At 42.8% G+C, this 24,974-nt stretch overlaps 1 protein-coding gene across 1 annotated transcript; it reads right to left on the bottom strand.

The window, feature by feature from the left end:
- Positions 1 to 267: 267 nt before the first annotated feature.
- On the bottom strand, positions 268 to 23,995 carry LOC118367383 (DNA repair protein XRCC1-like). Its single transcript, XM_035750783.2, has 17 exons — positions 23,611 to 23,995; positions 23,146 to 23,238; positions 18,610 to 18,717; positions 18,323 to 18,481; positions 15,232 to 15,309; positions 14,617 to 14,740; positions 14,319 to 14,425; positions 13,415 to 13,583; positions 12,991 to 13,246; positions 12,313 to 12,429; positions 5,886 to 5,961; positions 5,616 to 5,724; positions 4,049 to 4,088; positions 2,774 to 2,910; positions 2,391 to 2,481; positions 2,089 to 2,164; positions 268 to 1,346 (listed from the first exon to the last, which is right to left on the bottom strand). Exons 1-17 carry the CDS (start codon positions 23,659 to 23,661, stop codon positions 1,239 to 1,241), a joined length of 1,899 nt encoding a protein of 632 aa, XP_035606676.1. The 5' UTR covers positions 23,662 to 23,995; the 3' UTR covers positions 268 to 1,238.
- Positions 23,996 to 24,974: the final 979 nt, after the last annotated feature.

Here is a 24,974-nt window from a genome sequence, read left to right as displayed (position 1 = left end):
TTAAAACTATGCATTCATCTCACACCACTGACATTTCAACAACAACAAAAAATGAAGTCTGAAAATGATTTCCCTTCAAAATAATCATGGCAGAGAATTCAAACATTTTATCTTAATTTCTTTCCTCTCCTCCCTCGCTCTTCTTCCATTACCCTAATGCCCTTGACTGGAGAGCAGAGGACCCAGACGCCCAGGGGAGGGAAACATGGGTAGAACTTAATTAGAGAGGGGTGCGAGATGATAGAGAATGGAGGGATGGAAACAGCATTTAAAAATCCATTATTTTAATTAATCAAATATTTTTTTTTTTGGGGGGGGAAGAATCTGAAAGCAAAGCCAAGATGCTGTAATAAACAAGTCGAATCCAGACAGGAAAAATAAGGATGAACACATCACACATACTTACAAAAAAAAACAAGCAAAAACAGGACTTATTGGATCCTCACACAATAGTTTCTGTTTACAATTCAAAAAGCATACAACATGAATAAAACAAAAGTACACGTAATTCTACATGCTACAAATTACACTACAATCCCATGCATTTGCCCAAAGCGGACTTGCTGAAAAATAAAATAGTAAGATGAGAGGAATACCAACCAAACCTTGAAGCCTATTTCATATTCCTACATAGCAACAAGGACAAAGGCCTTCTTTTCTATTCATATTTCGTGGTCATTGGCCTCGATTGTCAGTGACCTTAAATAACTAACAAACACCTTTACGCCTTTAAATGGCACCCTATTCCCTATGTAGTGCACTACTTTTGACAAGGGCCCTTTATAGAGAATAGGGTGCCATTCCGGCTACACATAGGTCTCTTTATGTTGCTCCTAACACTCATACACTCCCCTCTATCAAAGCCAGTGGCTTTTCAGGACATGATAACTGGAGTTTCGACATGGACCCTGAGGTAGTGGAGGTGAAGCAGAGATATGTTGTTTTAAAAAGCCCTGAAAGCGAGACAGATAGGATAGTTATTTTTATGCACCGGTACTGATAAGTCTTTGAAGATATGCCATCTCTGGTAGGGAAACCATTTCATCCATCTCTCTGGATGGCCTCAAGTAAAGTTAAGGCATTTGTACCAAAATGGCACGTTGCTTGGTTTCATTTACCTAGGGATCTGAGAAGAGCTAATGTCTATGGCTTCAATGTACACCTCTCCTACCCTTTGGACAGGTACAATACTGTTGTGTGTGTGTTTGTGTGTGTGAGCACGTTGGCAAATGCAAGTCTCAAGGGACAACAGTGTAGGGCTGATATGGCAGCGTCTTCTGTCGATCGTTGATGGCAAAAATCCATGTGGGTTTGACAAAGCTTAAATTACCATTCTCCATCAGTGCCTGTGGCAGAGAGAAAGCGAGAGTGGGAGAGAGAGAGGGGGAAATATATCAGGAGGTGGGAAACTATTTAATTATAAAGGGGTGGAGACTGAACCCTTTGAGGGCATGAGGGTTCGCCAGCCAATATTTAAAAGGGGACAGCAAATAGTTCAACAACATATATATTTCAATAGCTAGTGACTTGGCAGAGGCACTTTCCATTGCAAATGAGCTTGCGTGGAATACAGATGTCCGTGTAACAGACCTACATCAAAAGGCAACTAACCACACTCGTCCAATATCAGATCAAACATCAGTGATGTACAAAAAATGGCCCCGGTGTAGGTAAACGTCGCATCAAAATATTTTCCATGTCCTAGAATCTGATCTTTAAAAAAATATATAAATAAACCTAATCCAGGAAAAATGTACTAATTATTTCACTTAAGATAGTCATGTGTCAAAGTTATTTCATTCAAGACTTTCAATGAGGAAAATATCATGATGCATTTCTGTCTCTTTTTGGGAGCAGACTATGTATTGATCACGTTACATAGATGACGAGCATTCTAACTCCCTGGAGTCGTTACACTTTTTTTTTTTTACAAAGACACCTTTATAAGTGTGTGTGTGTTACACAGTCATGTTTGTGGTGTGAGTGTGCACTTGCCTTCTCGTGTATCACTCTTATATTTGTGTGCGTCTGTGTGTATGCGTAACATCAAGAGGTCTTTCGAGGAAACAAAAGGGAGGTCACACTCACGTCTTCAAAGGAGTCGTGCCATCCCTCGCTGGTGACAACAAACTGGACTTTCTCACTCATGTAGTCCTCCACCGCCCTGAAGGGGGGCAAAGAAAGAGAGAGATATGAGGAGGGGAAGAGGTTGAAGAGAGTGCCAAAGCTACCCGTCTCATCTGAGATCCAAAAACTGTTTTAGAAAAGGTACAATGACACACAAGCCCTCATCCACTGAGCACTTGTATTACCTCTAAAAGTACTAGTAAAGTACTACTGTTACAGGACAATCTGCCCTACTCTCATTCTGGAGTCTTTCTTCTCCCTACCCGTTGAAGGCGATGATGTAACGCAGGAGTAGGCGTCTGTCATTGTTGGGGAACTTGCCGTAAAGGAAAAATCGCTTTCCAGTTAGGAAATCTAAAAAGAGTAGTAAGAAAATGAAAGATCAGCATGAGAGCAAGACTCCCTGCATAGCATTACAGTAATCTTCATTGTTCATCACTGATGGGAAAAAAGAGAAGAAACTGTCTGCAATTTGACAACTTGACGTTTGTGAGCGTCGTGTAAAACCAGTGTGGCTGACAGAAAAGTACTTTTTTGATTTAGAATAACATGAACAATGAGCAAGAACAAACTGACACATACAGCCATCCAGCACAGACTGCACAGAGAGAGGCAAAGAAGGTCAGACAGACAAACAGAGACAGACCTGGTAGCTCAGGGATGGGCTCGTCCTCCACGGCCTCAGCGTCAGTGTTCTCGTCAGTCGACCCTCCAAAAGGGTCCTCCTCCTCCACTCCTTTTCTCTCCTTCTCTCCTTTCTTCTGCCGACTCTCGCTCTCCACCCTGCCAACGAGAGAGAGAAAAGTTGTTTATGAAAGGGGGGTTACGAAACTACTGACTGATGCTCTACTGGTGTCCTTGAATGAAGAGACACCACACCTGTCCATTGATGCTGCACAACAAATTCGACAGAAAGAACCAGACATTTCTGCCCACATACAAAACAAACACCCAGGCTCTCTTCAGATTACTGAAAGAGCTCGAGGGGAATATTTGATGCAAGACCATTTCAATATGGCAGAGTTTTAGACTTGTATTGATGCTCTACAACAGAAATAACTAATGAATCAAATGATGAATCAAAATGAGAACAATCTGGGCCTCCCGGGTGGGGAGTGCCTCCCGGGCTGCATTGCAGTCCTAGCTGTGCCACCAAAGACTCTGGGAGTGAGCCCAGGCTCTGTCTCAACCGGGAGGCCCATGGGGCAGCGCACAATTGGGCCAGCGTCGTCCGGGTTCGGGAGGGTTTGGCCGGCAGGGATATCCTTGTCTCATCACGCACTAGAGACTCCTGTGGCGGGCCGGGCACAGTGCACGCTGACCAGGTCGCTAGGTGTACGGTGTTTCCTCCGACACATTGGTGCGGCTGGCTTCCGGGTTGGATGCGTGCTGTGTTAAGAAGCAGTGCGGCTTGGTTGGGTCGTGTTTCAGAGGACGCATGGCTCTCGACCTTCGCCCCTCCTGAGTCCGTACAGGAGTTGCAGCGATGAGACAAGACAGTAACTACTAACAATTGGATACCACGAAATTGGGGAGAAAAAGGGTCTAAAATAAATAAAAATCTCTCTCCAACCTACCTACTTCCGCCAACATGAGGATCAAGTTATCTTGGTCCCAGACCTTTGTGCTGTCTGGGCAACTCCTACGGTCACTGGGCAACTCCTACGGTCACTGGGCAACTCCTACGGTCACTGGGCAACTCCTACGGTCACTGGGCAACTCCTACGGTCACTGGGCAACTCCTACGGTCACTGGGCAACTCCTACGGTCACTGGGCAACTCTGATTGCACAGAGATCTGAGACCAGGCTAGGGCAGAGGCACTGTCAACCCAGAGGAACCGCAATAGGAATGGCTTCGACACCCGCTACAGTCAAATATGAATAATATCCCACTCATGTTCATTTGATGGTGTTAGTTACCTCTTCAGCTCATCCTCCGTGTCCATGCCAGACTCATCTCCTGTGGGATACAGGAGAATAACATATTATTACATCAGAAGAACATAACCTACATCAGAAGCATACCATTATAGCAACCTACATCTTACCTTACTAACCTACATCGGGTCATATTAGTCTATACTATGCTGTAGAAACGTTTGTAAGTGCTTTACCCATACCTCTAAGCTTTGCTCTTCCAAAATAAAAAGGCCTTGTATTTAGGCCCTAGTTAAAGGCTAGGTTTCCTTAATATTCTTAATATGTATTTTCCAATCAGTGCAGATGGAGACAAGGAAAATAAGCTACTTCTAGACTATTCAGATGCACCCAGTCGCAATTCATTCTTCTTCCCTCTCATGTTGAGGTACGTGATGGGTTAGTAAAGACGTTCTCGTCTCACTAATGCGCCCGGACCACTTACTCGTGGCCTTGCATTACCATAGCAATTAGAATCATGCACAAGTCTCTCGGCAGCGATTGCTCTACGCAAAGTGCTTCTTTCCGTTCTTTCGCTCCCCTTGTCCTCTCCACACGCATCCCTCTCTTCATGTCCTTTTTACGGCGGTGTTGTCAATCCGTCCGTCCCTCCATGCAAGTCATTAAAGCAGTCAGATCCCAACTTCCTCTGTCCATTTCACCGGCTTTCATTCCCATCCTCTTCGGTCTTAGTGGTCTTTCTTTCTTCCTTGGCTAGCCACTTGAGCAACATGTATTAAGGCGATTGAGCGATTCCATTCACTACACGGTCGAAGAAAAACATTTACGGCAATAACGGCGCTGGCAAGAAAAGGTGACGAAACAAGTCTCTGGAAACGAGTACGGCCAGAGAGTATATATGTTCCTTTCTCCTCCCTTTCCAACGCCGTGTCAGGGTCCTTCCATTCTGACACTCGTGATTCAGCTGCTATCATTAGCTTATGAGAGCACCATTAGCTCATAAGAAAACTGGCAGCAATGATTTACTCAAGTTTATAAATAAGTGGTGAGAATAATGTCTGACACTTAAATTAGTATATGTTCTGTTTGTTTAAAAAGCAGTGCTGCACTGAAAATCTGAAGTGATCCTGATTGGTTTGACTACAGCCTCAATGTTCAGGATAAACCTTTTTTTTTTAAGGCATGGTGAAATCCATAGACTAGGGCCTAATGAATTCATTTAAAATCGACTGATTTCCTCATATGAACTAACTCAGTAAAATCAATGAAATTGTTGCATGTTGTGTTAATATTTTTGTTCAGTATAGAACAGTAGCTCCTTTGAACTGTATTTTTCCTGCATTAGCGTTTTGAGCAATGGTCATATGCTTGTGCTTCTCAGAATGCATCTCTCCCTCCACCATGCGCACAGTGGGAAGAGGGAGTGAGAGTCAGCAGCCGACCGCGAAACAGGGATAGGCAGATCGTTTTATAACGGGAATCAAGATAATGCATAGGCTATTTCTGTTGACCAAATGGTTTTAGAACCATCTGCAGGAACGTTGTGCAGCAAAATCAGTCATTTAAGGTTTGTCATCCCAGCTCTAATGGCGGTGTGTATAATGGAAACCTGGTTCATCTGCGTCTGTGGAACCACCATACAGATCCTCCTCCTCTTTCTTGATGGGGGTCTTTCTGGGAGTGGGTTGCCGTTCTTCTTCTCTCCTCTTTTGTGGAGTCTGCCAACGAGGGAGAGGGCAGTATAGGAGCGGGAATAGGACAAATACAATCATGTAAATCAGAACCATTACAATTATTTGAAGCAGAATTGTGTTTTTGTTCTTAGGCAATCATGTCACCGCATACTGCTAGGTCATGGAATGGTTTAAGAATCCCATACCTTCCTCTCTTTTTCCTCCTCACTCTCCTCATCGTCGCTCCCCTCCGAGCTGGACTCCGCTCCGTCCATCAGGTACCTGGCAGAAAGAGAGAAATGCGGGAAGAAGAGAAAGATCGTTTAAAATAGAGAAATACAAAAAAGGGGTGAGGGGAAAAGAAGCAAACCAATAAGTGGTGAAAACATCTGATTGGGTAAACAAGAAGATTCCCATTAGATGGGCAGCAAAGGAACAATCACGCTGGCTGGAATTTTACGCAAAGGTTCAAATATTGGAAGAACAACATTTGAAGGGTGCAGAAAAGTACTTCATGTTCCAGACAGACATAAGGTTAGCCAGACACAGGTCACACACAAACAGTACCAGAAAACAGCACAATGGACAGCACAGTCAATGAACCCACATAATTCCCTCTTCCTGTTAAGTGGATTTGTTTGACACTTGGAGGTGGTTCTGTCCCCCACAATTATGTATTTGCAGTATGTCAATTGAACTGGGTGATATGGACAAAAAAAATTAACTGATGCAATACCGATAAATAGATTGATAAGTTTAACAATGTGCATTGCGTGTCCCATTAACAATCACACATATTAACAAAACGTATTTCATTTCAAACTTCACATTTCCTTAGCATAGGCTACTTACTGTAATGAACGATATCCGCAAAATGCCTGGGATAAGTGATCGCTGTGGTCGGTTTATCTTTCCAGCTCCAAAGTAAATATATATTTTATACACTATTGTAAACACATTTATGCACTACCTGGAATCTGAAGAGCTAAGTTCCGTGAGGAATTCATGAGGCAGTCAAACTAAACAAAGTATATGGATTTGACATCACGTTATTTCCTGGGCCTACATCTATTCTCAACCTCTACCTCCGTACCACCAATAGAACCTGACATACTGTCTACTGCAGTATCAAAGTCATGTGCTGACAAGACAAATGCCCTTTTTGAAGTGGAACCAAGCCATTCACTCCAGTAAATAGGTTTTACGACACCTATCAAGGGGTGCCAGTCCCCTCTGAGCCACCCCACAGAAAGGGGGTGAGAGGGTCCTATGACGAGCAAGCGTGGCAGTGTGGTGTCAGTGCGGTGGCAGTGCCCTTAAGGGAAAGCCCTTAACCTGGTCCACTCAGGCATGACTAAACCGCTAATGTGCACTATGAAAAATGTAAGTGGCTTAAATCGCATTAGATTAGGCCGTCCTTCAAGCGAATACATTACGGAATAAAACAATAAGTCTGGATGAGGAGAGAGGGAGGGGCGGCGGGGAACAGCGTGTGGCTGTGGCACCCAGATGAAATGGAGCCTCAGCCTCGACAGCGGCGTTGCTAACCCTCTCACACACACACACATCATTCTCAATCAAAGATGCATTACCTTTTACACAAACACACACTCTCCGGCCCCTCAAGTCACCAAGACGACCGCTAAGACGGCTATCAAGTGTCATCATTACTCACACGGTTACCGCTCTATTCTGTGCTTTGATTCCTCATATCGTACCGCACTGTTTAGATTGCAAAATGAAAGAGTAGAGGGTTTCCTAATGTTGTGTAGCATGTGCACACACACACACACACACACACGCACACACGACTGGCTACATGCTTAGCTTACAGAGACGGGGTCTGAGACTCTGAGCTTCTCAATCCTCTTAGGACACTTCACTTCATATGCAGTGTGGCGAATTACCTAGGGAAATGTATTGAATTGAGTTAAGGAATAGAATTCTCAAAGCTTTACCAGAGGGTAGGTCCTAAAGGAAAACGTATCCTCCCTCTATGGAGAGCAGTGCGCAAGAGTGATTTGTTTACCTCTGCACTCAGAGGTCTCCGGAAGGCTAAGTATTTCATCTGAATTGTGTGGGAAAAGAATTAGTCTCGATGTCAGGGCCAAAAAAAGAATCAAAGCAGATCAAAACATTTACTGTATGACCATGAGCACATTTAATATGTTAATGTGCCTTTTTGATTAATTACTTCTACAATAAAATCAGATTGTTGATTCAGGTAAATGACGAGCCAAAGTAGCAAAAATATAGTGGACTAACATTGTGATGTTGATTAGCTAGCCACTGTATTCAATTGGCTATTGTATTCAAATTCACCTCTACTGGTGATGTAACCGTGACGACAGCACTGGGATCCATTCATGGTCAATACAATCATAATTGCTCCAATCATTTTTTTGTAATGTTTTTTTATTTAAACTTTATTTAACTTCTCATTTAAAATGATGGCCTACCAAAAGGCCTCCTGCGGGAAATTATGCACAATCTGAGGGGAGGAATAAAGTTGTATATTACAGTTAAATTCTTCCTTTCATACGGAAATTCCAATTATGAAAAGGTCAAGGGCTTTACCGGAAGAATATGGTTATATGCACAACCCTAGTTATCTAAGGTAATAATAGTAAATAAATAAAAATATTTAGGGAATAGAGTGAAATTTGGGACACAGCCTAGGTCTGTGATTGCTAAAAGGGAATCTAAAAAGGTTTCCGAGGCACTTGAGATGTTACCGACGGACGGACCCTTCAATAATCTACACTAACCCATAGTTTACTTATTTATTCCCCATTCATTCCATTTTGTTGCCGGTTTATCTTGATGCCACTTGAGGGAAGTGTGCTAGCGTGTGCCCCTCTCCTCTTTTCTGTTCCCTCCTTTCATTTTGAAGTGTTCTCGTAAGGACAAAAGGCACAGAACATTTAGATGCATAACAGTGTTTTTCTGGTTTGAGTTGGGCTGTGTGTTTGTGTACATTTAGATGCATAACAGTGTTTTTCTGTGCACACATTCATGTGTGCACATTCGTATGGTGGTCCCGGGGATCGAACCCACTTGGCGTTACAAGCGCCATGCTCTACCAACTGAGCTACAGAGGACCATGTTGAGCTGTGTGTTTGTGTTTGATGAGCGTGTAAAGACTGTCTCTGTGTTTGAGTATGCGTCTGTCTGTCTGTCTGTCTGTCTGTCTGTGTCTGTCTGTGTACGAGCACTAGTCTTCTTTAAAGGAAGTGGACCCTTTAATTATCCATAGCAGATGCAGCTTTTAAATAAGAAATAAATCATTAGAGCTCCGCACTCCAAACAAGAGCTGCACAATGGAGACGAGATGGCTTGGATGGATGAGGAACGAGGACAGACGAGTGGAAGGCATGAGGGATTCTCAATACAAAAAGGAGAGTGGTAGAGGGAGATGACAAGCAGTCTCCAGCAGAGGTAGTCAGTAAACATAGCCAAATAATGGTGGTAGTGTGTGTGCGCGTCCCAATGTAGAATTCTGATGCTAACGCAGAGAAAAATACACACAATTAGCATGTAGCTCAACAGTGTTAATTGGACTTATTTCCGCAACACCCTCTTACAACAGTACTTGATCAATTCGGCAAACCTCTTTCGAATTAGATGAGCCGATATTCATTTGTTTATGAGGGTCAATTACAGAGACATGATGTCAATGCTGTCAGACTAAAGAAAATGAGCGCATTGTACAGGAGTAGGGAACAGTGTAGAAAAACATGGTGGAGGTGACTGAAGCAGGCAGCATTCACTGGGACCTGACCTAGCCTAGAAAGTACCAGACCTGGGTTCAGATAGATGCATATTTACACTGAACAAAAATATAAACACAACATGTGAAGTGTTGGTCCCATGTTTCATGAGCTGAAATAAAAGATCCCCAAAAATGTTCAGACCCACAAAAAGCTTTTCCCTCTCAAATTTTGTGCACAAATTTGTTTACATCCCTGTTAGTGAGCCTTTCTCAGTTGCCAAGGTAATCCATCCAGCTGGCAGGTGTGGTATATTAAGAAGCTGACTAAACAGCATGATCATTGCACAGGTGCACCTTGTGCTGGGGACAATAAAAAGGCCACTAAAATGTGCAGTTGTCACAACCACGCTAGCGCAGGACGTTTGCATCTGACTTCTTCACCTGCGAGATCGTCTGAGGAGTATTTATATCTGTAATGAACCCTTTTTAGGAAAAACTCATTCTGATTAGCTGGGCCTGGCTCCCAAGTGGGTGGGCCTATGTCCTCCCAGGCACACCCATGGCTGCACCCCTGTCAGTGGTGAAATCAATAGATTAGGGCCTAATTTATTTAAATTGACTGATTTCCATACATGAACTGTAACTCAGTAAAATCTTAGAAATTGTTGCAGTTGCGCTTATATTTTTGTTGTGTAAGTATTTGAAAATACACTTTTCTGTGTATGAGTAATTTGAAATACACAGCCCAAAACAACTACTTTAAATATAAGTAGTTATAAATGCATGTCAATAACATTTCAAACGTATTTCCAAACACATTCCAAAATTCAACTTGTATTTAAAAAAACATTTGTCAAAATACTTTTGTTTGAAATGTGTTTGAAATGAGGTCTTACTGAAATACAAATAGTATTTGAAACCAGGTCTGGTAACTACCCGTGGAAGCAGTGATTTCACCTCAGGCGACAGACAAGAAGTGAAGACCTTATGTGAAAGGCAGTTTCACTTTGAAGAGCGGTGCGGTAAGAAACCCTCAAATACCCTTTTCATATTATCTGAGGCCTTGCTTTGACTAACTCGAGAATCAATACACATAGTTTAGACTGAGCCCGCTTGTAGTGACAAGAATCATTAGCGGAAGTTAGACTAATTCCATCACAGCAGGCTTCAACTCTTCAAGGTAACACTCTTCAGTGAGCTGCATAGGTACAGGTAAAGCCTTGGCAATAGGTGTTTTTATAAACACCATTAACTGCCAACTTCACTTAATTCGCTGAATTCAAAGCGTTATAATGGCTGCTTTCTGATAGAGAATGGGTCAAAGAACTAATTTATTTGAAGCAGACTTTTCAACACCACAGTCTACCTTTTCAGTTTTTATAAAAACAGCAAAAAAGAAAACATCCCTTTTTCAGGACCCTGTCTTTCAAAGATAATTAATAAAAATCCAAATAACATCACAGATCATTGTAAAGGGTTGAAACACCGTTTCCCATGCATGTTCAATGAACCATAAACAATTAATGAACATGCACCTGTGGAACGGTCATTAAGACACTAACAGCTTACAGACGGTAGGCAATTAAGGTCAGTTATGAAAACTTAGGACACTAAAGAGGCCTTTCTACGGACTCAAAAACACCAAAAGAAAGATGCCCAGGGTCCCTGCTCATCTGAACGTGCCTTAAGCATGCTGCAAGGAGGCATGAGGACTGCAGATGTGGCCAGGGCAATACATTGCAATGTCTGTACTGTGAGACGCCAAAGACAGCACTTCAGGGAGACAGGACGGACAGATGATCGTCCTCATAGTGGCAGACCAAGTGTAACAACATCTGCACAGGATCGGTACATCTGAACATCACATCTGCGGGACAGGTACAGGATGGCAACAACAACTGCCCGAGTTACACCAGGAACGCACAATCCCTCCATCAGTGCTCAGACTGTCGCAATAGGCTGAGAGAGGCTGGACTGAGGGCTTGCAGGCCTGTTGTAAGGCAGGTACTCACCAGACATCACCGGCAACAACGTCACCTATGGGCACAAACCCACCATCGCTGGACCAGACAGAACTGGCAAAGTGCTCTTCACTGACGAGTCGCGGTTTTCTTTCACCATGGATGATGGTCTGATTTCGCGTTTATCGACGAAGGAATGAGCGTTACACCGAGGCCCGTACTCTGGAGCGGGATCGATTTGGAGGCAGCAGGTCCGTCATGGTCTGGGGCGGTGTGTCAAAACATCATCGGACTGAGCTTGTTGTCATTGCAGGCAATCTCAACACTGTGCGTTACAGGGAAGACATCCTCTTCCCTCATGTGGTACCCTTGCTGCAGGCTCATTCTGACATGACCCTCCAGCATGACAATGCCACGAGCCATACTGCTTGTTCTGTGCGTGATTTCCTGCAAGAGAGGAATGTCAGCCATGCCCAGGCAAAGCGCGGATCTCAATCCCATTGAGCACGTCTGCGACCTGTTAGATCGGAAGGTGAGGGCTAGGGCCATTCCCCCCAGAAATGTCTGGGAACTTGCAGGTGCCTTGGTGGAAGAGTGGGGTAACATCTCACAGCAAGAACTGGCAAATCGGGTGCAGTCCATGAGGAGATGCACCTCAGTACTTAATGCAGCTGGTGGCCACACCAGATACTGACTGTTACTTTTGATTTTGACCCCCACTTTGTTCAGAGACACATTATTCAATTTCCGTTAGTCACATGTCTGTGAAACTTGTTCAGTTTATGTCTCAGTTGCTGAATCTTGCTATGTTCATACAAATATTTACACATGTTTTTTTCCAGCGAACTTCACATTTGACGTTGAGGACGTTTCTTTTTTTGCTGAGTTGACCATCCTCCCCTCTCTCTGCCTCCCTCCCCCTTGTTCTGCCTCCCTCAGTCTCCCCCTCCCCCCCCTTACTGTTTGAAGGAAATCTTCTGCTTCCTCTTGTGACAGTCCAGCACCCACTCCTTCCGGACGATGACGCCCCCTGCTGACTTCACCTGGCTGTACTTGGGGGTGTTGGAGAAGGCACAGCTGGATGAAGCAGATGATAAACCCTTGGTTAGTACAGCAGCATCCCAGATGGCACTCTATTCCCTATATTGTGCACTACTTTCGACCACAGTCCAAAGGGACCGTGGCCACATCCAAATATGGCACCCTATTCCCTGTATAGTGCAATAAATAGGTTGCCCTATGGGATGCAGGCACTGGACGGAAGCCAGGGACAGCCCACTACTACTATGGGAGAGCGTGATTAGGCCAATGTGGGTCACAGGGTCTGCTTTGCTTTCCATGCTGTTATTGTAATACTCCTGTAGTTACACTAATCTTGGATGTATATGATATGGAGACTATACTTGATAATATTGCTCCTAAAAATATTACTACCACTATAATACTAGCCCCATTGTTGGTTGTATTCCACAAAATTCTTGTTGACCTGTTTCCAATATGTTCTAACCTCACTCTATTACCATTTTCATGCATCTTTAATTGACCAATATGTATTCAGATTACAATGAGAACCCAACTAAGGAGTACTTCCCAAACTACAACCTCCCAGTTCCAGCACCCTCCATCTCTTCCACTCACATGAGGTGTGTGGCGTCAGGGGTCCAGTCAGAGTGGTATTTGGCCCCCATGGCCAGGGCCTTGTCCCTCAAGTCCCCCCGGAAGGGGTTCTGGAAGCCGCTCAGCACAAACACCACCCCCTCCATGATCTTGTTGAGGGGAACAGGGGCCTCAGAAGAGCTGGACTGGGCTTTGGAGGGTTTGGGTCTGGACTTGGCTTCTGGTTTGGGCAGGCTCTCCTTCTTCTTGGTGTCTGGGGTATTCTGGGCAGGGGAGGCTGGGGTGAAAAGTATGACAGTGGTGAGGAGAGTGGAAAATAGTTATATATTCTATCAGGGTATTTGCATTGATTTATTAAACTTACTTTATTCACACAAGCATAGGTGAAAAAGGTGTAGAGTGAGTCAGTGAGTGGCTGACTGACTGACTTGCAGGGTGTCTTTACCTTTGTCAGTACTGGGGCTGGGAGTACTGGCTGTGCTGGGTTTCACCTTGGGTTTCGGGGTGGTAGTGCCCAGTTCAGGGGAGCCCATAGGGCCGGGTTTCTTTGAGGGGGGCGGAGCGAGGGCAGACCGGCGCTCTTTACTGAACTCAAACTTCCTCTTCACTGGTGCCTAGGAAATAGGAGAGGATGGATAAAGCAATTTGTACTTATGGTAAAACCATGACAGAAATGTGTTCTCAAAGAGCAAAGCTGCTTTTCAAAAACTGCTGAAACTGCTTATCATTTCTAGAAGTGGGATAATCGACAAAAATGAGCAGAGAAAAACAAACAAGCAAACAAATGCAGGTCCTAATTATGTTTACACTTATGCAAATGCATTTATAAGTGAGTAACATCGCCTCTTGCTTGAAAGAATGATCTCTCTCTGAGCCTCTGGGGAAAAAATGTGCCACAAGCAAAACATATACCTCCATACTGTGTCATCTCCTTTCATTATTGATGATTTACAATGTTTACATTAAATCTATACTACATTAGCTATGAGGGTGCAGTCTACCAAACAATCACATTGTACCTCTTTTTAAAGAAATCAATATGGTCTGCCTCTCAAATGGCACCCTATTCCCTATATTGTGCACTACTTTTGACCAAGGCCCATAAGGCACTTGTCAAAACTAGTGCAATATATAGGAATATAATAAGGTGCCATTTGGGACATAACTAGTATCATAGCCTAGAGTTTCACGTCAGTTCACACTAGCCTGGAAGGACTTAATGAATGATTCACCATCAGTTCTGGTCTTAGAGAAGCCAATGATGAATCACTATGGGCTCTGATCAAAACTAGTGCACTATATAGGGATTACGGTGCCATTTGGGGGACACACCAAGCCTTGGTCCTTACCTGTGGTGGTGGAGAGCTGGAGGACGGTGGGGCTGAGGAGTGGCCAGACCCAGACCCAGACTGCAGGGTGGCAGCTGCATAGCTGAGCTTCTCAGTCTGTGGCGAAACTGTGGGGGAGAAGAGGTGATGAGATTGTGAGAGAGGTTGGGAAATATTGTTCGACATTTCTCACCCCACCAGCAGACCGTATGGTGCTTTTCGCTCACGCACTCAATCACGCCACATCAATACGTACTAATAAACCTGCAATGTGAAATCAGCTGTAACTAGGCCTTTTGCTTGAGTACAGTAGTAGTACCCTTGAGCGCTGGGCTGCCTTTGGAGGTGCTCTCTCTGTTGAAGAAGAGGCTGCCTGGCTGAAGACTAGGGCAAGCCGAGGGGGCCTCATCCTTCACCCGAAACTGGCCAAGCTTGGTCAACTTCTGTCATGGGGCAAGAGACGTTAGTGTTGGGAGAGCGTCTGATCAAGTCAGTCATGTTAGGAAAGCACAGGACATTGTACATAAACATCATTTTTGATGGTATGAATTCAAGTTAGTTCACTCAAATCAAAGGAAGTTTTGCAAAAAAGTTGTCTATGCTCTAGATGAGTCCAGAGCCTAGCCCATCTGTTGTGTGGATCCAGCTATATGCCAATCCCAAATGATTGGAGAAGACAAGCACCAACTAATAAAACAAGATAAAACAGTGCCCGTTGGAGCATATTACAGGATATGTGCAACAGATGGTTGCATATGGACTTATATCTAAGATCACTTTAAATGGTCAGAAAACGTGTAATTCAACTTGAGTGAAACTCTGCAAGCATTTTGATTTTATGATATAGTTTTATAGTGAATGAGTCTATTGAGTCAAGTCTCAGTGGAGAGTGGGTTATGTAGAAGGTTAAAGATGACGGCTGAGCTTCTCTTACCGGTGTTGTTGTGGTTGGTAGATCACTTTTTTCTGATGGTGAATGGAACTTCACGAAGGCCACTCCGTATGCTATGCTCTGAGGGTGGATAATGCCATTTGTCATCATGTCATTCCAATCTGAATCATTTTCATAAGGGTGAACAATAGGAACTGTGCTGAGACTAGTGCTGTGACAGTAACTGAATAACCGTGAGGCTGACGGTTATGGATGAAGACTGTCATTAAAACTGACAGTTTTTGATGAAGGCTGTCATTAAAATAACTGTCAAATTGTTTTTTTTTTTAAATAGGCCTACATTTATTTTAGGATTTTAAAATGTTTTATTAACTTTATTTTCATGGAGATAAACTTTACCGAATAGCGGGAATTTTTACTAATGATTATAAGCAAATGTTTTGCTAACAGTGTCTACAAAATGTTCTCCATCTCCTCTTTGCAACTTTCCTTTGATGTTTGAGCAGCTAATCTCTAGATGCACGGGGGTGGAGAGTGCTATAGGCTATGGCAAAAAAAATCATTGATGTGTGGACTTGTTTCATAAAATGGATGTTTTCATTGCTTGCTAGTAAATAAATACATTGTTATTTAAAAAAATGTTGGATGTGTCTGACTATTCATTAATTTTGTAACAGGAGTCGACAAGGTCGTTCTGGCTCTAAGGCCTATAATACACTAATGTTGTGTCGAATGGACAATGCGCCAATCCTCTCCAATCTGGCATGGTATAATTTGATTCGGAATCTTTTATTAATTTAAAGACTAATCTACGCTGGTCAGGCCCAGTTCTGGCTGATATGCCGCTCTAGTCGTTGTTGCTCCTAGACGTTTCCACTTCACAATAACAGCACTTAGTCACCCGGAGCAGCTCTAGCAGGGCAGAAATTTGACAAACACACGTGTTGGAAAGGTGGCATCCTATGACGGTGCCACGTTGAAAGTCACTGAGCTCTTCAGTAAGGCCCTTCTGCCAATGTTTGTCTATGGAGATTGCATGGCTGTGTGCTCAATTTTATACACCAGTCAGCAACAGGTGCGGCTGAAATAGCTGATTCCACTAATTTGAAGGTGTGTCCACATACTTTTGTATATATAGTGTACTTGTCCTACTTCTTGTAAATGTCAAATGTAGGAAAGTGCCCAGCTGGGCTTCTCAGTAAACAAAAATGTCCTTCACCTCACACAGTAGGAAGTCAACAAAGTCAGTTTTTATTTTTATTTTTTACATCCACTCAAATTATAATAGTTGCTCGCAATATTTGAAAAATATTTTGTAACAGTATCCCCCTCGATAATCAGAGTCGCAGATAAATAGGCTGTTGCGTGTATTTGTTTCTATTTTAAGGAGTGTCAATTTAATCTTCATACTATATCATAGCTGTCCCCTTCATACTTTACTTCATTATAGCCTACTATCAGAAAGCTTAAGGTAGGCCTAGTTTTTTTAAATATGTTTTAAGGAAAGGAGAAATATTTGCTTGTGTCTGACATATGCTGGTGGTTTTGATTGACGGGTGCAGGTTGTGTTTGTGTGTTTTAGTTGATTCTCTTAATAGAGTACCACAGAATGAGTCAAAATACCCATAAAAGCTATTGTTTTTCCACCATTAATTTTAGAAACACTTCAAATAAGTGTTTTGTGTAGACTTACCTTGGCTTAATGTTCTGAGAAATGTGTAAAGCTCTTTAGGACAAGGTGACTTTTATCAATATATTTGCCGGTATTTACCCCCCCAAAATGAAATGCTAATTAGCTGCTAATGTGGCTATGATAAAGAACTACAAATGCCATGATGACCTGGACGAGACTGACGAATTGAGGCAAAGGTAAGAATCTCTGGATTAACTATCTAATGTTAGCTAAATGTAGCAATGAATAAATTGGCTACATTTCTTAAAAAGTTGTCAATTCTTTGAACTGTCTTGTGCAAGTTTTAAATTGACACAACTGTTAGCAAAGGTGTCAGCTAGAGATGACATACAGGAGCTTGCAGGGATTTGTAGTTTTGCATGATGTCTACTTTTAAATTAGAGAGTAAATAGAGGTGAATATATTGCTAAAAGTCACATTGTCCAAGAGAAATTTACATGGTTATCAAAACGTCACCCCAGGGTAAAGCCTACAAGAAACACAGCCCTTATTTTAAGTGTTTCTAAAAAACCCTATGGGAAAAATGAATGGTGGAAAAACAATTGGAACAATTTCCCTATTTGACCACTAGGTTTTATGGGTATTATGGACACCTCCACTGTGGGGGCTCTATAGGCCTATATGTCCATTCAGAAAGTTTCCTAAAGTAGCCTGTCTGGACTCCATCTCCTTAATAAAAAAATAAAACACTCCTGTCATGATTTAATCTTGTAAAAGGCCTATTTTCAGAAGTTTAGGCTACATTATTTCTCTCATTCGTGTCCTCTCTTTGAAGGTCATATGCCAATGCCATCGAATGACAGCAGCACGGATTGTGACGTTATGCGACTATTTCGGGGGAAAGTGGTAGAAAACCCATCGGAATTCGTTGCAATGATTTTGTGTGTCGAAATAGGATCTGAATAGAATGTTTTTATATGCAGGAAAAAACAACAGAAAAGGACAAGGCAGACATACAGCTTTATTTTTACTCCACTAATAAGTAATAACCTAATAATAATATGCCATGATTATAACAAAGTTTAACAGCGTGTTTTAAATAGGTTTTTATTGAGAAGCAGACCACCCCCCTCCTCATTCTGTCCTCATGTACATTGGCCTGGCCAATTACTGTAACCTCAAATTCCAAGACCGTCAAAACCCTAGCTGAGACACTGAATGTAAGAGATGCCATTTTTCAAATAACATGACTAATACCGCATCGCCAGGGTTGTATTGATTAGGGCACAACGTAGCAAAATGTTTCGCAATGGAAAACGAAAATGGACGTTTCTTATTGGACACGTGTAGTTAGTCCCACCCTGTTTCAGTCCCACCCTGTTTCAGTCCTTTTGCTGCCTAATGAATATGACCCTGGTTTACAATGACTTTAGGTGGCATCATATACACACCCAAAGCTCTCTGTCCACTAAAGTTCTCTCTTAGTGGTGTGCAGCTCACCTTGTTGTATGGCTGGCTACACACAATCTTCACGCGGTCCCACTTCTCCTGGGCCTGAGCCTTCACCAGCTGGGTAGGGCCGAAGAAGCGCACACGGTTGGTGTTGGTGCTGTTACGGCTCTCCGTGGGGGACATGAAGGACGACGTGACCAGCAGAACCTGGGAGAGACAGTGAGAGGTTCTCTTAGGAATTAAGCAGCACACTATACATAATGGTAGTGCATTCAGTGTGGTAGATATCAGCGAGGTAAATAGGTACTGCAATATACAGTAAGGGGGTGGCATACCTCATAGTCCTGGTCTTTGACAGAGGTTGAGTGTCCCACCAGCACCTCAATAAAAGCAGACCCTTCATTTCCTATGTCTATGCTGTACACCTGCTCTTCTTTCTCAAACTGAAACGATGGAGGAAAGAGCATGGGTTATTTAGTGCAAACTAGGAAAAAAGCAAACAGGGCAATGCAATGTCACAATACATACAGTGCCTTAAGAAAAGTTCATACCCCTCGACTTATTCCACATTTTATTGTGTTACTGCCTGAATTCAAAATGGATTACATAGATTTTTTCCCCACATCCATCTACACACAATACCCCATAATGACAAAGTGAAAACATGTTTTTAGAAATGTTTGCAAATGTATTGAAAATTAAATACAGAAATATCTCATTTATAAGTATTCACACCCCTGACACAATACTTTGTAGAAGCACCTTTGGCAGCGATTACAGCTGTGAGTCTTTCTGGGTGAGCTTTCCACACCTGGATTGTGCAAAAAAATTAAAATAATGTTTTCTTCAAGCTCTGTCAACTTGGTTGTTGATCATTGCTAGACAACTATTTTTCAGGTCTTGCCATAGATTTGCAAGTAGCTGTAACTCGGCCATTCAGGAATATTCACAGTCTTCTTGGTAAGCAACTCCAGTGTAGATTTGGCCTTGTGTTTTAGGTTATTAACCTGCTGAAAAGTGAATGAATCTCCCTGTGTCTGGTGGAAAGCAGAATGAACCAGGTTTTCCTCTAGAATGTTGTGTGTGCTTAGCTCCATTCCGTATCTTTTTTATAAACCCTTTATGACCCTACATTATAGATTCCATAAGGCCTTTAGTTATGGCCTAGTTTCCCCCCCAACATTGTGATCTGAAAAACATGGCTCGTGGGCTATATATGCAGGGGTGTGAAGTAATTTGTCATTCCTGTTGGAATCAAGCTTTAGGGAGTAGGGATGTGACAATAGGAAATGTTTTCTTGTCAGTTAACAGACATTTATCAGTTTCCATTAAAACTATAAGAAAAATGCATCCAATTCCAAGTGAATTCACAATGCAGATGGTCTACATGGCGCTTCACACAGAAAGAAAATTGTATTGCTGCTGCTGCTCTTCCTTTTCACGTGGCACGTGTAGCTCGTTTTTATTGTCCAATCACAAGTCATCAAACCGGCACTAGGCTAAAGTCAGAGCTAGAACCTCCATGTGGCAAGTTATTAGCCACTGGGCTCCCGAGTGGCGCAGCGGTCAAAGGCAGTGCATCTCAGTGCTTGATGCGTCGCTACAGACACCCTGGTTCGAATCCACGCTGTATCACAGCTGGACGTGATTGGGAGTCCCATAGGAGAGCGCACAATTGGCCCAGCGTCGTCCGGGTTTGGCCAGTGTAGGCAGTCATTGTAAATATAAATGTGTTCTTAACTGATTTGCCTAGTTAAATAAAGGTTCAATTATTTTTTTGTAGATATCGAGCCTAATCAATGGAAGATGGAATTAAAATGACAGAACAAGAAGCTAAATGAGAAGGACAGACTACAACACCACGAGCCAACAGGTAAACTGCTACTTAATAATCTGAATGGAGTTGTTAAGATTAAGAAGGGGAGAAACTGTATAGTTAAAGTTACGTAGTTTCAATTAGCTTAGCTAACATTAAATAGCCATCTGGCTATCTAGCGTCTCTTGGTTTGATGCAGTCAATACAAGCACTATGTAATCCAGGGCTCTCCAAACCTGTTCTTGGAGAGCTACTGTCCTGTAGGCTTTCGCTCCAACTATAATCTAGAGCACCTGATGATAATAATTATCTGGTTGATAAGCCGAATCAGGATCGTTAAAACTGGGGTTGGAGCAAAAACCTACAGGAGGGTAGCTCTCCAACTGGGGTTGAAGAGCCCTGATGTAATCTGATGAGATGATAAATAACAAGCAATACGTAGTCTACCAGCGCACGTTGACTTGGTCGCAATCTCTCTCCCCTTCCTGCTCCCCTTGTCACTCACATTTGAGCTGCTGCTCAGCTTTTTTCCCTCCTACTAACGTTACAGCATTGTTGCGTCGGGTATTTATTAAACTGCAAAACCTGGACCCGTACAAATAAGCTGGGCATGACAATCTGGACCCTCTATTTCTGAAACTATCCGCTATCGCAACCCCTTTTACCAGCCTGTTTTAAACTCTCTTTCATATCGTCTGAGATCCCCAAGGATTGGAAAGCTGCCGCAGTCATCGCCTTCTTCAAAGGGGGAGACACCCTGGAACCAAACTGTGACGGACCTATATCCATCCTGCCCTGCCTATCTAAGGTCTTAGAAAGCCAAGTCAACAAACAGGTCACTGACCATCTCGAATCCCACCGTACCTTCTCCGTTGTGCAATCTGGTTTCCAAGCCGGTCACGGGTGCACCTCAGCCACGCTCAAGGTACTAAACGATATCATAATCGCCATCGATAAAAGACAGTACTGTGCAGCCATCTTCATAGACCTTGCCGAGGCTTTTGACTCTGTCAATCACCATATTCTTATCGGCAGACTCAGTAGCCTCTGTTTTTCTGATGACTGCCGTGCCTGGTTCACCAACTACTTTGCAGACAGAGTTCAGTGTGTCAAATCGGAGGGCATGCTGTCCGGTCCTCTGGCAGTCTCTATGGGGGTGCCACAGGGTTCAATTCTCGGGCCGACTCTTTTCTCTGTGTATATCAATGATGTTGGTCTTGCTGCGGGCGATTCCCTGATCCACCTCTACGCAGACGACACCATTCTATATACTTCCGGCCCGTCCTTGGACACTGTGCTATCTAACCTCCAAACGAGCTTCAATGCCATACAACATTCACACTCCTTCCGTGGCCTCCAACTGCTCTTAAACGCTAGTAAAAACCAAATACATGCTTTTAAACCGTTCGCTGCCTGCACCCACACGCCTGACTAGCATCACCACCCTGGATGGTTCCGACCTTGAATATGTGGACATCTATAAGTACCTAGGTGTCTGGCTAGACTGTAAACTCTCCTTCCAGACTCATATCAAACATCTCCAATCGAAAATCATGTCATCTACAAAATAGCTTCCAACACTCTACTCAGCAAACTGGATGCAGTTTATCACAGTGCCATCCGTTTTGTCACTAAAGCACCTTATACCACCCACCACAGCGACCTGTATGCTCTAGTCGGCTGGCCCTCGCTACATATTCGTCGCCAGACCCCCTGGTTCCAGGTCATCTACAAGTCCATGCTAGGTAAAGCTCCGCCTTATCTCAGTTCACTGGTCACGATGGCAACACCCACCCGTAGCACGCGCTCCAGCAGGTGTATCTCACTGATCATCCCTAAAGCCAACACCTCATTTGGCCGCCTTTCGTTCCAGTTCTCTGCTGCCTGTGACTGGAACGAATTGCAAAAATTGCTGAAGTTGGAGATTTTTATCTCCCTCACCAACTTCAAACATCTGCTATCTGAGCAGCTAACCGATCGCTGCAGCTGTACATAGTCTATCGGTAAATAGCCCACCCATTTTTACCTACCTCCTCCCAATACTGTTTTTATTTATTTACTTTTCTGCTCTTTTGCACACCAATATCTCTACCTGTGCATGACCATCTGATCATTTATCACTCCAGTGTTAATCTGCAAAATTGTAATTATTTGCCTACCTCCTCATGCCTTTTGCACACAACGTATAGACTTTTTTCTATTGTGTTATTGACTTGTTAATTGTTTACTCCATGTGTAAATCTGTGTTGTCTGTTCACACTGCTATGCTTTATCTTGGCCAGGTCGCAGTTGCAAATGAGAACTTGTTCTCAACTAGCCTACCTGGTTATTAAATAAAGGTGAAATAAAATTAAAATAAAAAAAAAATAAAAACGGTTATTTTCCCTTCATGATGACTACGATCGGGACCTGTTAGTGGTAGTTATTCAGTTAGGGAGTGTTTCCTTAAGGTTGAAGATGCCAATTTCGTTTAAAAATATGAACTTTTACACCCCTAATAGGGAAGATATTCAACAATTGATTATCTACAATCTGCATTCAGAACGACTGCTATGGTGAAGAACTCGTCAAACAAGACTACCTCAAACATCTAAACTGGAACAACCATCTCAGTACGGGTGTAATAAGTCCAACCACTTACAGATTGGAATAATTTCGGAAAATGTATGTTATTTGTCTTAGATCAATAAATTAATGTGTATGCAGAAACATACAGTATATATTAAAACAAACTATTCCAAAAATCAACATGTAACAAAGCATGCTGGGAATATAAATGGGCCACTCCCAAGTATTTTTCACCGATAGAATTAACGGAAATTAACTCCGTCGAGTAATGACAAGCGGTGTTGATTCCACTGTGATTCAAATAACACTTCATTTATTCACTGCAGGTTGGGTCAATTTAAATCCAACTGGTGTTAACCCCACTAGAATCAACACTAAGATATAACACACACAACACATTTTAACATCCTCAAATTTGCTGTGTGAATTGGAGTCAGTCAATTGTTAGACAATCCCATAAAAACAGAGTGCAGAAGTAACCTATTACCTGTATAATGACTGAGGTTTGTTTCTCCCCTGCCTTTGCTGCTTTCCATTTTCTGTATGTGTCCGAGCTCAGCAGGTTGTCAGCCTTGTGAGTCTGCAAGGAAACAACAAGAATAGTTAGGACCCCATGAACTGCAATTGCCATCTGGTGTTGTTACCAATGGAAATAGGAGTTACTGTTTAAATTCAAGAAGATACATTTGACAACAAAAAAATGACTGGGAAGTGTAGCTAGCTAGGTACTTCGAATGGTGTATGCAAATACTGTACAGTACTGTTACAATGATTATGTTCTGGTCTGAAAAAAAGCAATGTGCAGACTGTATATTTAAAGGGCTAGACACTCGACATTATGCCTCAATCAGACAGCAAGCAAACCTAGCTAGCTAACACGTTAGGAAGGTAGCAAGCGGGTTAACGAATACTGTACTAGTTAATTAGTCTAGATAGTAGTTGGAAAACTTACATTGTCTTCAGTGCTGCAAGACACGATTTGCATGAGTTTTATCTCCGGCATTTTGCGCTAGTCACTTGACTTGTCAAAAAAGTAATGCCGCTTTATTTGTGTTTTTTTCAGCTAATGAAAAGCTCTACGCTTTCAGCTAGTTAGCAATTGCCTGTTTAGCAAACAATGGAACACGTTCATGGCTAGTTTATAGCAAACAAAACGCCTCTAATGCTCCATAGAAGTACACTGTTTAACATTTCTGTATTTAATATATTGTATTTTACTTCCCTGTGAATTGTATTATATTGTGAAGGCGGACAGAAACAGCCGGAATGTATTTGGAGACTGAACCGTGACCACTGAATTTAACCAAATCCCTCTCGAGTCACAACCTCCAATGTAACTTCCGGTCGATATTTTATTTAGCCAATCAAATCAGTTGACGCTTTGCGTTTTCTTCTACTTTTTTGTTCTTCGTGTGGTTTTCCGGTCGACTAGACGCGTCGTTGCGTGTTGCTGCTGTTCACAGTTCGAAAATAGATATACATATTGTTCACAAAAAAGGTAAATAGGGAAAAAAGGAAAATGAACAACCATCTCAAATCAAAGTGTATTTGTCACATGCGCCGAATACAACAGGTGTAGACCTCATTGAAATGCTTACTTACAAGCCCTTAACCAACAATGCAGTTTTAAGAAAATACAACAAAAAAAAGTAAGATATTAGAAAAACAAATTATTAAAGAGCATCAGTAAATAACAATAGCAGGGCTATATACAGGGGGTGCCTGTACAGAGTCAATGTGCGGGGGCACTGAGGAAATATGTACATGTCTGTAGAGTTATCAAAGTGACTATGCATAGATAATAACAGAGTAGCAGCAGCGGAAAAGGGGTGGGGGGGGAGTGCAATGCAAATGATCTGGGTAGCCATTTGATTAGCAGTTCAGAAGTCGAATGGCTTGGGGGTAGAAGCTATTTAGGGGCCTCTTGGACCTAGATCTGGCGCTCCGGTACCGCTAGCCGAGAGAACAGTCTATGATTAGGGTGGCTGGAGTCTTTTACAATTTTTGCCTTGCTCTGACACCGCCTGGTAAAGAAGTCCTGGATGGCAGCGCCTGGATAAAGAAGTCCTGGGCCGATGGCAGGCAGTGATGAAACCTGTCAGGCCCGATGGTGATGTAAAACCTTTTGAGGATCTGAGGTCCCATGACAAATATTTTCAGTCTCCTGAAGGGGAATAGGTTTTGTTGTGCCCTCTTCACAACTGTCATCTGTGTTACTTTGTGCCTTGAGGCTCCACTGCCGCCCAGCAGAGAATGGGGTGCCCTCCTTTCCTGTAGTCCACAATCAGGCAGTTGAGGGAGAGGTTGTTGTCCTAG

This window comes from Oncorhynchus keta, chromosome 34 (genome assembly GCF_023373465.1).
Source record: "Oncorhynchus keta strain PuntledgeMale-10-30-2019 chromosome 34, Oket_V2, whole genome shotgun sequence".
Lineage (NCBI taxonomy): Eukaryota > Metazoa > Chordata > Actinopteri > Salmoniformes > Salmonidae > Oncorhynchus > Oncorhynchus keta.
Note: the sequence above shows the minus strand (reverse complement) of the source record. Positions and strands in the feature narration are given on the sequence as shown.